The sequence below is a fragment of the Myiozetetes cayanensis genome, unplaced genomic scaffold, assembly GCF_022539395.1.
Source record: "Myiozetetes cayanensis isolate MyiCay16 unplaced genomic scaffold, myiCay2020 scf19, whole genome shotgun sequence".
Taxonomy (NCBI): Eukaryota; Metazoa; Chordata; class Aves; order Passeriformes; family Tyrannidae; genus Myiozetetes; species Myiozetetes cayanensis.
The window spans coordinates 1925823-1937825 of NW_026087400.1; the positions used below are offsets into that span (position 1 = coordinate 1925823).

The 12003-nt window shown below is 57.8% G+C and overlaps 2 protein-coding genes across 2 annotated transcripts in view; both read right to left on the reverse strand.

Moving 5' to 3' along the window:
- HNF4A (hepatocyte nuclear factor 4 alpha) overlaps positions 1–5593 on the reverse strand; it is a 31054-nt gene extending 25461 nt beyond the window's left edge. The window contains exon 1 of the mRNA XM_050313776.1: positions 5413–5593. Within this exon, the coding sequence (XP_050169733.1) occupies positions 5413–5461 (49 nt within the window). The 5' untranslated portion in view covers positions 5462–5593. The remainder of the gene's footprint in view (positions 1–5412) is intronic.
- A 1513-nt stretch (positions 5594–7106) lies between these two features.
- R3HDML (R3H domain containing like) lies at positions 7107–11684 on the reverse strand. Its single transcript, XM_050313787.1, has 6 exons — positions 11380–11684; positions 10776–11127; positions 9331–9449; positions 8670–8802; positions 7773–7888; positions 7107–7668 (listed from the first exon to the last, which is right to left on the reverse strand). Exons 2-6 carry the CDS (start codon positions 11034–11036, stop codon positions 7536–7538), a joined length of 762 nt encoding a protein of 253 aa, XP_050169744.1. The 5' UTR covers positions 11037–11127; positions 11380–11684; the 3' UTR covers positions 7107–7535.
- Positions 11685–12003: the final 319 nt, after the last annotated feature.

Sequence of the window (12003 nt, forward strand, 5' to 3'; positions counted from 1 at the left end):
CACCAGGCTCTCCGCACGGCTGGTTCCCTTGGGAATCCCTCAGTGCCTGTACACTCTTCCCTGCCTGGGCACCTCCACCTGGCTCCTGCTCACGAGCCGTGGTGGCTGCAGGAGAGAGGCCACATAGCTGGGTGGGAAACTGCAGCACAGGCAGGGCCTTTGTATATGGGTGTATGTTATTTTATGCCTTCTGCTGAGCCCCCTGGTGCTGCCCTGTCCATTAACCTGACACCTTGCCCAGCCTCACATCCCATTCATTGCCAGGTTTCCTTGGGTGAGAGTAGCACCACTGAATCCCCATCATTGGGGTGGGCAGTGCCATCCTGGTGATGGGGTGGGATGCAGGACTTGTCCAGCCGGCTGGAAGCCAGGGCAGCTTGGCACCCTGGAGGGGAGCTGCAGCAGTCTCTTATCACGGGGTGTCAGCCATGGGGTGTCAGCCTCTTATCTCAGGGGCTGTGCAGCCAAATGATGAACCTCCCCTGGGAGCAGAGGGGGAGAGAGAGGAGCTGGGCTCTGGAGCCTCCATGAAGGGCACTGGGCCATAAACATGGCACGCTGGCTGTGGTTTATGTGTCGGCAAACACGCCGAGTGGGCTCGACTATTGATTCTGACCACATAAACCAGTGTTGTGGCACTTGTTCAGGTCTGTGCAGGTTTTACAGCTCTTGTTCTGAGAAGTGCCCATGTATTTGGTTTTGCTCCTTCCTTCAGGTCTGTCTGTTGACATTGGCTCTCCTAACCAGAGCGTTGGGCCATGCCAGGAAGTCGAGTGTGCGGCTCTCCTGGAGTTTCCCACTTTCCCAGGGGTTATCGCCTGTAAAATCTCGCACACACCCATGGCTGGGACAGGTTTCTGGTGCAGAGGTGCCCACTGGTCCTCACCACTGGTTGGTGGGTTTGGGTGCCCTGTGCTCAGTGGCTCAGAGCCACCCACCCTGACAGATGGATGGGCAAAGCTGCAGGGAAGGTGTCGCCCTGGGAAGTCTGGGGCAAAGTCTGTAGGGCCATAATGAAAATTGGGATGTCAAAACCCATTTGGATGTCCAGAGAAGGAGAAGGTGTCAGGGCTCCCAGAGCACCCTCACAGAGGAGATGATTGGTGTCCTACAGTAGCAGGCACATAGTGTCACCCATTCCCTACTGTCAGTCCTCTTCCCAGTAGGAGGTGCCAGCACTGGCTGTGCCCTCAGTGACACCTTGGTGATGGTGCCACAGTGATGGTCCCTGTCTGCCCCTCAGCACCAGAGCTCCTGTTACTCTGTGGATGCAGCTGGAGTCCCTCTGCTGGCTGCAGGATTTTGGGATAGAAAGACCGGTCTGGCCTCACAGACCCTTCAGCTTTTTGGAGCCAGGAACCTTGACTGCTGGTGCCTTTCCACAGCCACCTGCTCTGCATGGAGCTGCTCCTCTCATACCTTTGGTGGACCATCCTGAGCCTACCTTTGTTTCTGAGGCATGTACTTCCTCAAGGGATTTGCTGAGTAATTTCAGTCCATGCCCAGGCTGAAGCTGGGAAGGTGGTGCCTGTGCCCAGACGAGCAGAGCCATCAGCCCCAGGTTCACAATGCAACCCCTACCTGGAAACTTGCCTTCCGTGAAAATTCTGCAACACTTGCCATTTCCACATACATTTCTGCCAGGAGCCTTGTTTGCTTGAATATTTGAGGAAAGCAAACAGAGAAGGAGCCTGAACACAGACCACAAACAGTCGAGGATGTTTTTTTGCAGTCTTTGCCCTGTTCTGACCCCAAGCCTGCCAGCAGAGATACTTGCAGGCATCCCCCTGCCCGACACACCCCTTGGCTCTGCCCTGTGTGCTGCCTTGAGCCCTGGTGCTGTAAATATTGCTGTATGTAAAACAAAACTCACCAGCCCTTCCTGTCTGCTGGACCACCATCACTCACCATCCCTTTGCACTCACACCCAGTAAACATTTTTTAATGCCATTCAAGAGATGCCAGCGGATGACTAACAGAGTATGTCTGACTTGCAGAACTGCATCTGCCCTGCCAAGCTCAGAACATGTCTCAGACACTCCTCAAGCCTTCCAGACACACTTGCTGCTCACTTCACAGAGCCGGAGCTCGTTTCCCTCTGACAGCAGCTCTCTGGACTCACTCCCCTCTACAGAAATACCATTGTGTTTCAAGCAAAGCCAAAGGGGTGCTGCTGGCCCAGTGAACAGCTGGGGTGAGGCAGGAGAAGTCACAGCCCTGTGGGCAAGTGCAGCTGCCCCCTGACACTGAGCAGCATCCCTGCAGCCCCTGAAATGGGGGGAGCATCCCCTGCTCCTCCCCAGGGAAACCTTCACCAAGCATCAGCAAATAACTCTCAGGATGAGGCCAAGGCACTAAAGCAGTGATTGTCCCTTTTGCATCCCAGTAAATACCTGTGCTTATTCCTGCCTGCATCCAGACCCTGATCAGGTACTGACAGAAAGTGCTGACCTTGCCACACCAGTGCTACAGCCACCCCCAACAGCCAGCAAGGACAGCAGGAATGGGGACAAGGAAGGGGGCTATCCCAGGTGTCCTAACACCCACTGGTCCCTGATGGCCTCCGGGCCATGGACACAGAGCACGAGGTGTAAACAGAGGAATTAAATAGCAGCTGACACGAGCAATGAAGGAGGAAAAGCTCAGTTCGGGTCATATCTAGTGGAAAGCTGTAAAAAATCAGATGCATTTGGCGGTGAAAAATAATTGCTTCACAACGAAAAGTAAAAACATTCAGAAATTCTGCCTCCTTTATGTTCCTCAGTTGAAACCATTCCCCCCATCTGACCAGAACGCCTGAGCAGCTCTGACGTCTCACATTTTTCAGCTATTTTCCAAAGCTGCTTTACTGCTCAGGGCCAGCCCTGATCATGCGCTGGGCCCTGCTGTAACCACCGACCCTGGGGTCCCCGGATCCCAGAGCTGCTCCCAAAATAGGAAGAACTGGTGCTGCCTGCCCTGGCATTGAGACCAATCGCCCACATTGGGCCCAAGTCTCATCAGGAGGATGAAGGTGGAGCCAGGGGCTCATCCCCTCCTCACTGCCCAGGAGAGGGTGGTGCCCCCACCCTCCCTCCATCCCCTATTTTCTTGCACAACCATTTGCAGCTCCCACAGGGATTTAGCACCAGTGTGCCCAGTGGAGCCCTTTCCAGCTCACAGCCTGTCCCCAGCATGTGCTGGTGAGGATGCTGAACGTGCCTCCAGCTCCCTGGCTCTCCGTGAGCTGTGGCAACGCTCCCTTCTTGGCCAGGGGCCCGTGCAGGGTGCTGGGGACAGGCCACCTTTGTCACCACCTGGCAGGGCATCCCCCAGGTCCCTTCCACAAGGCACAGGTCTGATGGGAGGGAAATGAATGCCCCCGAGGTATGGTTTGGGGGGAAAGCTGATGGCAGTCTGGGGCAGATGCTGGCTGTGAGAGCAGCACTGATGGGCTGGGCTGAGACTCAGCACCACCAGCACTGCCTGAGCCCCCTCCTTGCTTTGCACTGAATAAAACTGCCAGTGACCCTGGGAAGGGTTTGGCTGCCACTGCCATCTTCATGATGATGCACCCCTGCTGTCCATACCCACCCCAGCCCTGCAGAGCTGCAGGCTGCCAGGGAAGCACTGCCCAGTCCCCCATCCCTCCAGCCCTTCCTCACCTCTATTTGGATAACTTTTTCACCTGTTTTATTTATGAGGGCTCCCCTCCTTCTGCCAACACTCTGAGTTTCCTCTTGCTTTGCTCTGGGAGGCCCATCTTGCTGGTTTTATCCTTTTTATTTCTCTCCCCCTTGCACGGCCCCAGGCTCGTGGTGCCGGCCAGGGCACGCCTTTGTTCAGCCCAGGGAGCAGATGGGAGAGTGGCCACAGGTGGGACAGGCAGCGATTCCTCCCCGTCCACCCAGTGGCACCCGGCTCTGCCTGCACTTGCCCAAGCTCAGCATGTGGCTCAGTCACTGATTCTCAGACTGAAAAATTAGGATAAAACTAGGATTAAAAAAAAAAAAAAAAATCAGGAGGAAATTAATATCGGAAATGTTTGCATTTAGGGCACTGATGTTCCAGGGCTGGCAAGAGGCTGCTCCCATTAGAGCCAGATGTAAGTGGGCAGAGTAACTTCATAGTAAGTGATTAAAGAGCTTGTGAGGCTGGATTTGCACCCTGGAGCAAGAGAAACCATCACCCAAAGCGAGGCCATGAGCAAAGTGTGAGGAGGTGGCCTGGGAGTCCCACAAGCCCTCCTGAGACCTGGCTGGAAGGTGGGCTGAGGGGGCTGCACATGTTAGTGAAGAAAAAGAGGAGCAGGACATGAAAAATAGAGTGAGGAAAGGCAGGGTAGTATGATGGAGAGCCCCATGGAAGGCCATGGACAGCCAGGAGAAGTGATGGAGAGCCATAAAGAAGTGATGGAGAGCAGTTGAGACTGATGGAGAGCCATGAGGATCTGAGGGAGAGCCACAGGAAGTGATGGAGAGCCATGGAGAGTGATGGAGAGCCATGGAGAGGGATGGAGAGGGATGGAGAGCCATGAGGATGTGATGGAGAATCTCATAACTGTGAGACCTTAACTGCTGTGGCCCCACTCCACAGCTCTGGCCACATGCAGGGAACTGGTGTTCCCAGGTCACAAAGCAGGGACCAAAGCAGCCTGAGCCCTTTGCTGTGCAGCAGCACAGGCACAGCTGACCTGTCCCGAGGATAACAGCAGGCTGATGTCAGCCCAGGCAGGGGCACCTGTCCCTGGTGCCCACATGCATTTGCTGGCAGTTGGCACCCGGCACAGCCAAGGAGTAAAGCAGTGTGGGGCTGCTCCGGGCTGGTGCCCGCTGTGCCATGCGGGGAGCACAGACACAGGCCTGGAGAGCATTCCCTGCCCCGCCAGGAGCCTGGGCAGCGGCACTGCCACCTGATGCTCTGCACCGCAGAGGCTGGAGGCTGCTGTTCCTCCAGGTGCTGCACTCCCTGCTGGGAATCCTGCCCAGCCCATCCCCAGCTCTCGGCAGGAGCTCGGCACTGGCGGGCGCCCGCTATGCCCGCTCACGCAGCCCGAGCAGCGGGGCTGGCTGCGTGTCCTGGGGCAGCACATCCCCTCCTCTAAACTGCTGCCACTTGTGCTGCCAGCCCACCAGCAGCCCCTCTGCTGGGCAGGGCGGGCCACTCTGCTCCCTTGGGCACGTGCCACCTTCCTCGGGCCAAGCGGGGCGAAGGAGAGAAATCGCGCCTCGAGATGTATTTATAATACCTAAAGATCGATCAGAACCCTTCTCCTGCCTCCACCTCCAGCCTCTGCGGGTGCCCGAGCCGGTGGGGGCCGGGCAGCGTGGCGGGGCCGGGATGTGGGGCTGGGGGGCTGCTGCCCGCTCCCAGCCCCGCTCCCCGCTCCCCGCGCCGGGCCGGCAGCGCGGGCGATGGGAACGCCGTACTCACCATATGGAGCCTCCATCTTAGCGCTTAGCTGGGTGCTTACATTGACCATGTCTCGCCGGCTACTGCTATGGGGACTTGGGGCGGAAAACCGGAGGAAGTAAGAGGAATAAAAAAGAAACCTAAATAAATAAATAAAAATGTGTCTCACTAAGGAACTAGGTGAAGGCAGGAGGGAGCGCGGAGAGGCAGGGCGAGGAAACCTGCCTCTCCTGTTATCTTATTGATTCGCTTAATCAGGGCTAATGTGGGTGGAGATGTTAAATAGTAACCAAGCTCTTATGGAAACCAATCTGCAAGGTGCCGTTGCTGTAGCTATAGTAACTGCTGCCAAGCTAGAAACTCAAACACGGCTTTTACTGGACTCTTTTGGGGCTCCCGTTTCCAGATGGTGTCAAGGCCGGGGCAGCCGCTGGGCTGGGGTTCACCCCTGGCCACGGAGATGGGGCGGCTGGAGCCAACTCCACAGCGCTGCTGAGCTTTGTGCCATCACCCACCCACGGTGGGAAAACCACGTCTGAGCCTACCTGTGGCAAAGGGCAAACACGGCCTGGGGGGCCAGGGGCTGTGGGACAAGTGTGGCACGGGCAGAGAGGAGCCTGGCTGAGGCACAAGGGACAAAATGCCCTGGCTGTGAGTTGGGGTTTGTCTGCCCGGTGCTGAACTGGGGGAGGTTGTCTGGGAATGGGGAGCTGTGGGGATGCTGTGGTGTGGGATGCAGGGTGGTACTCTGAGCGCTGGGCGGGGCACAAGGGGTTTGCAGCTCCTCCCTGTCTTCCTCTGCTCCCCAAACTGGGAGGACTTTCAAGGTGCTCCAGCCATTCACAGACATCTGTGCTCTCTTGGGGATGCAGCACCCCGGACCTCATGGTGGCAGGTGTGCGGGTGGGGTCCCCAAATTCACCTGTGGCAGCCCCTGTGCTGCTGGTGGCCCCATGACAGGAGCACTCCAGGCTCCTGGGGGCTGTGCTGGGCCAAGCAGGGCCATGTGCAAGAAGGGTTGATGAGAGAACACCAAACATAGGAGGAATTCAGAGCTGGAGCAGAAAAAGTGATTGTCCAGCAGTGCAGAGCCTGCAGAGCCTTCCACACCCCCTGCCCACCTCAGGAAAGGTTGACAGAGGTACAAAGGGATCCCTGCCAATCCCAGGACCCCCCAGCACCTCAACTACTGAAACCCTGCAGCCCGGAGGGGACAAAATTAGGGACATCTGCTCCTCTGGATGGAAAAGCACATCCCAAGGGAGCGTGCAGTGGGAAGAGTGCTGCCAGGATGCAGAGGGCTGTGGTGTAGAAAGCCACAGCTGGATGCTCAGATCCAAGACCTTGAAACATGGGGACCTCTGAGTCTTCTGACTGCTGAGAGGTCCCAGAGAGGGAGGGAATGTGGATAATGGGGTAAGGTAGGGCAGCAGGATCATGTGGGATGGCCTGGGTGGGACAGGGAGTTCGTGGCCCTTCAGCGTCACCATCACCTGGTGTCCCAGCAGTGCTGGCTTCTCCCACACGATGGAGCAAAGCACCCAGGCTTCTCCTGTGCCCACAGCCCGTGGCCCCACCCAAGGCTTCTGCACCACTTTGCAGTTTCCCCACAAAACCAGAGCAAAGACACTGGCTCGGTGTTACCCCGAGGCTCCAGCTGGGAGTGAGGGAGGACTGACACGAGCATGGGGGTCTCCAGGCTGCTTTATTGGGGGCTCAGAGCTGGGGCCCCATGGCTGGAAGGGCTGCTGTGGAGCAGGGGCAGGCTTGGGGTTCCCACATCTCCAGCTGCTCACCATGAGGGAACATCCTGGTATTTGCTTACACCTCTGCCTTAGCACCAGGGGGGCAGTGGGGAAAGCCCCCCGAAATCTGCAGAGCAGGGAGCATGCCAGCCAGCCCCACTCCCTCCAGGCACCCCTAAACCTTCCCTATTTCAGAAAATAGGCACCTGAACTGTCCCTAGTTCCCTCAAAGTGGGAAGCAGCCAGATGACACGAGCACTGCCCGAGAGGTGTGTTAGAAAAGCAGTTTCCTACGTGGCACTGGGGATGAAGCAGGTTGGACAGCTGGGCTGTCAGGGGGCAGTGTTATAAATAATTCTGGTTCACCCCATTCCCGGGGTTCCTGGTGGGGCTGCAGCCCTAGAACCAGCTGACTTGGTTGGATTTGACTCCGGAGAAGCACATGTTGTTGGAGCAGCCCCCGCCGTAGGTGGGGGGGCAGGCTGAGCACGGCCGCCCCACCTTGTACGGTGCCTCTCCCAGCCAGTTGCCCCTAAAAAGAGAGGAGGGCATCACCCTGAGCACCATCACCTTGCCTTGACACTGGCAAGAGGAGGAAGGGTGGCATGGAGAGGGGGGTTCCCTCCAGGCGCTTACTTGATGGCGTAGTTGCAGACGAGGAGGATGGCGTGTCGCCACGTGCTGCCCCACACCTGCACGTTGGCACAGGAGCCCAGGGCACAGCCCAGGCGGCTGGAGGCTGCCCACACCATCTGTTCCAGGACAGAGAACAGGCACTGTTGGTGTCCATCCACCCAAGCATCCCGCAGACAATCCCCCTGGGACCCCAGCGCAGGGCTCTGTCCCACCAGGGCATCGCAGCCCACCCGCCCAAATCTCCTTGGCTGGGTGCTGTCCCATCATGGATGGTGCTTTGTCACCAGAGGGTGACTTTTTGCTCTCCCTCTCCTGCCTGCAGCCTGCACTGCCCTGCAAGGGGCTGCCTTGCCAAGCTCATGAGAGGGAGAGGCAGAGTCTGGGTCACTTCTCCAATTTACCCAAATTAGCTCCCAGACCTCACCCTGAATCACGGTCAGCAGCTTACCCTGCACACAGGGAGGCCAAGCAGAGCCAGAAGCTCCTCCTAAAGCCTCCCCAGGCTGAATTTCTTCCTTAAAAAGTGTATATTGCCCTTTTGCAACTCAGAGAATCCCTGGGCACCCCCATGGAGGATGCACATGCTCAGGCAAAGGCTGGAGCTGTGCAGATGAGGCAATTAGGGATTGGTACAGCTTTGCTGCCGAGGCTGAGAAGCAGGGGAGTTTTTCACCTTGTGCTGGTCAGGCCGTTGGGGGATGTGCCAGGACATGAAGGGGCTGCATTCCCAGGGAGGTGAACGCAGCTGGGTGCTGTAATTCTGCTCCATCACAGAGGAGAGGATTCATGCTTGGCAGAAGTACAAAGGGGCTTATTTTTCCTCTTCACTCACCACCTTCGAGTTGCCAGTGGTGTAGTAAGGAAAAAAAAGGCCACAGCAGTGGCTGCAGTGCTCACCTGCGTGTAGTGGCTGCAGACGGAGCCGCTGCACTTGGTGGGGCAGCGGGGGCTGCACTCTCGGGGGTGGGGGAAGGAGTAGTGCTGCTTCTCCTGGTGCCAGGATTTCACCATGTCCGTGACCGAGCGGTACCTGCGAAAGGCGCTCCGCGTAAGGGCGACCTCCTCCACGTCAGAGCCGTGGGTGCAGGAGGGGAAGGGAAGGCTCCACATCGAGGAGAGAGAAACATTTTGGAGCCAGGGCCCGTCGGGACCAAGCATTCCTGGGGAGAAGGGGGCAATGACAGCCTTGTGCCAAGCCCACTTGTGCCCAAGGCCAGAAGACCTGGGCCTTCAGGAGGCACCGGAGCTCTCAGCCATGTGGTGGAGATTTAGGACCCACATCCCTCTGGTCCTTGTGCCAGGCAGAGAGAGGAGTAATGCCCCGCTTCTCAAATGAACAGTGGGCTCCTCTGCTTTCCTGTATTTACCCTTCTGCAAGAGCTGGACCCCTTCTCCACCCCACAGGGGCTGGGTGTGCCTCTCAGCTGCCTCCCATTCCTGTGTAAATCCAGCTCAGAGCCTCTCTGCTCCTTGACCACGGGGCTGCTGCTCCTCCTTCTCCAGCGCTGTGGGGTGTGGGAGGTTCCCAGGGGTTCAATCTGCCCCCCAGGGCACTCACCTGCCTGACTGGATGGAGAGGTTCTGCCCCACATATTTCATCAGCTCAGGGGGTCCATGGTCCCACAGGCACCGCGCAGCCCACGCCTCTGCTGCCCTGGCCAGCCGCTCATCCCACACCTGGCCAGGGGAAAGGAAAAGGGCAGCCAGGAATCTTGGCTTCCCAGAGGAGGGAAGAGGAGAAGCCTGCTGCCTTGTGCTCAGGGGGCTTTCTGAGCACCCGTGAGTGTCCAAAAAATATGACATACTCATCCAGGCTGGGAAATCATCCAGGGGAAGCCCAGCAGCGTGCCGGGTGATGGAGCTCCCCAGCTGCCACCACGGCCCCTGGGCACGCTGTGTGCCCACTGCCCAGGCAGAGCAGGGATGCCCTGAAGCGGTGCAAGCCCTGTGTGAGTGATTCCCTCCAGGAATGAGCTCCTGCAGAAGGTGGAGCTGCAGCCAGGGGTGAAACCCTGCAGTCCTCCCAGCTGTCCCCAGCCCTCAGTGCAGCCCTGGCCGCAGACTGACCGGTGAGCACAGCTGCTTCCTTCGTGCATTATTTAAAGCTTCCTCACCCATCCTGAGCTGCTGTGGGGAGATGCCTGGGTGAGTTATTTCGGAAGGCAGGAATTTAGGCCAAGCAAGAAGCAGCACAGGATGCTCCTGGGTATGTCTGACCTTCTCTGGTACCCGGCAAGCCAGGCTGCTGCATGCTTCTCCCAAACCAGCATCCAGGGACCAGCCAGGTGCTCCATCAGAGCTCCAGTCCCTTTCTTGGGAGCAGAGCTGCACATGGCACCTACTGCCTCGAGAGTCCTACCCTGTGCAGGTTGGAAGTCCCTCCTCTTGATGGCTCCACATTTCTCCTCCCTTGAGGGCTGGGATAGGAGCTTCAGCCAGGGTGGAGACAACTTGGGAAAAGCTCTGCCCAGAGTGACCCTTGTCTGGAGGGGCCTGACTGTGAGGCTGTGCAGCCCCTCTCTGCCCCACTGCTGCACATTTCTTCTCCCAGGGCCTGGCATCACTGGGCACACTCCCAAAGGGCCCTGGATCTTGGAATGTGGTCATCTCTCCCAGATGCAGTTACGGGAGAGGCTCCCACCCGGCCTTTGGGTTGGACCCTGAGCTTCTCATGCTTGCAGCCACCTCCCTTCCCCCAGTGCTACCTCTGCAGATCAGCTGGAGGGATCCTGCCATCCCACAGCCAGCAAGCTCCCAGATGTCCCAAACACAGGCCCACAGATCCCAAATCTGCCCTCATGTGGAAACATCTCCCTGCTGGAACTCCATTCCTCATGCACAGAGGCTGTATGGGTCTGGCCTGCCCTGGGGACATGGAACATCCCCCGGGACAGGTGTTCAGCATCCCGACATCCCCGCAGGGTGGATGCCCCATCCCTACTAACTTGGGCTCCCAGAAGCGAGCCCCTCGACCCCAGACTGCCCACCTGGAGCCCGACTCACCATGTACTCCATGTTGGCGGCGGGGGGGGACACCTGAGCCCGCACCTGGTTGTGGTAATCCAGAATGGCGCTCATGTCGTGGGGAGACAGGTGTCGCTTCCGACGGCTGCGCGGCACCCCCGCGCCCCACAGCAGCCCCGCGGCCCTGCCCCCGGGCGGGGACAGCAGCGCCGTGGCGTTGGGCAGCGGGAAGGAGCTGGAGAGCTGTGTCACCCAGCAGCCCAGGGCGCTCAGGTACAGGTGCAGGTGCAGCAAGGCCATGGCAGCTCGCCCGCCGCGATCCCTCCCTGCTCCTGCACCGAGTTCAGCGAGGACGAGGGGGATTGCCGGTCCCTGCTGCAGGCGGGTGGATCTAGGAGAGAAAACAACACAGGATTGCAAACACCACTTCCCAAAAGAAGACTGAAATGAAATTTTTTTTTTTGGACATTTCAAAATAAAAGTTTTAAATTAATCTCTTTAATAACCTTATTTATCACAGCAATCTCCCCGTGACTATCAGGGATATGTCTGGGGGATTGGTTTTCTTGTTGTTTCTTTAAAAAAAAAAAAAAAAGTAAAATCAGTAGAAAATCTCCCCCTTTTTTTCACTTATGGCACGTACCTGCGGGGCAGGGGCTAATTAGGAGCATGCTGAGAGATTCGCTGTAGCCTCCTGCCCTGTAACTTCCTAGGAATTTGGTGTGTTGAATAAATCCCCGGCACAAACAGAAATCTCACACAGATAAAGAAACGAACGGCAAGATTTAAAACCATCGTCGAGAAATCCTAGCGACTCTTTTATCTCGGGAAAAGAAAAGTAACCACGGCAAAAGCAGAAAAAATTTAAGGGGAAAAAAAAAAAAAAAAAGAAAAAAGGAAAACGCTGGAATATGCCCTCATCCGTCAGCCGACGCACCTCCGAGCATCCCTGCCAGCCTTTCCCGGAGCAGCGGGGAGGATGTTCCCCCGACTACGTACCGTGAGGACTGAGCCAGGAGCGGCGGAGCGCTGGGATTGACCCGCACGACCAACCTGCCGGGGCAGACGGGGAGGTTCGGCTCAGCCCCGGCGGGCAGCGCGCTGCGGCCGCTGACGCACAGCCTGCATCTTAACTCTTCCCCCGGGGAATGTCCTGAAGTTTGGGAAGAGCCGTGCCAGGAGATTTATAGGCTGGTGGATGGCTCGGCGCACACGGAGCCCCGCACGGCGCCGGGGGGAGCGAGCAGAGCCCGGCTCGCCGCTCCGG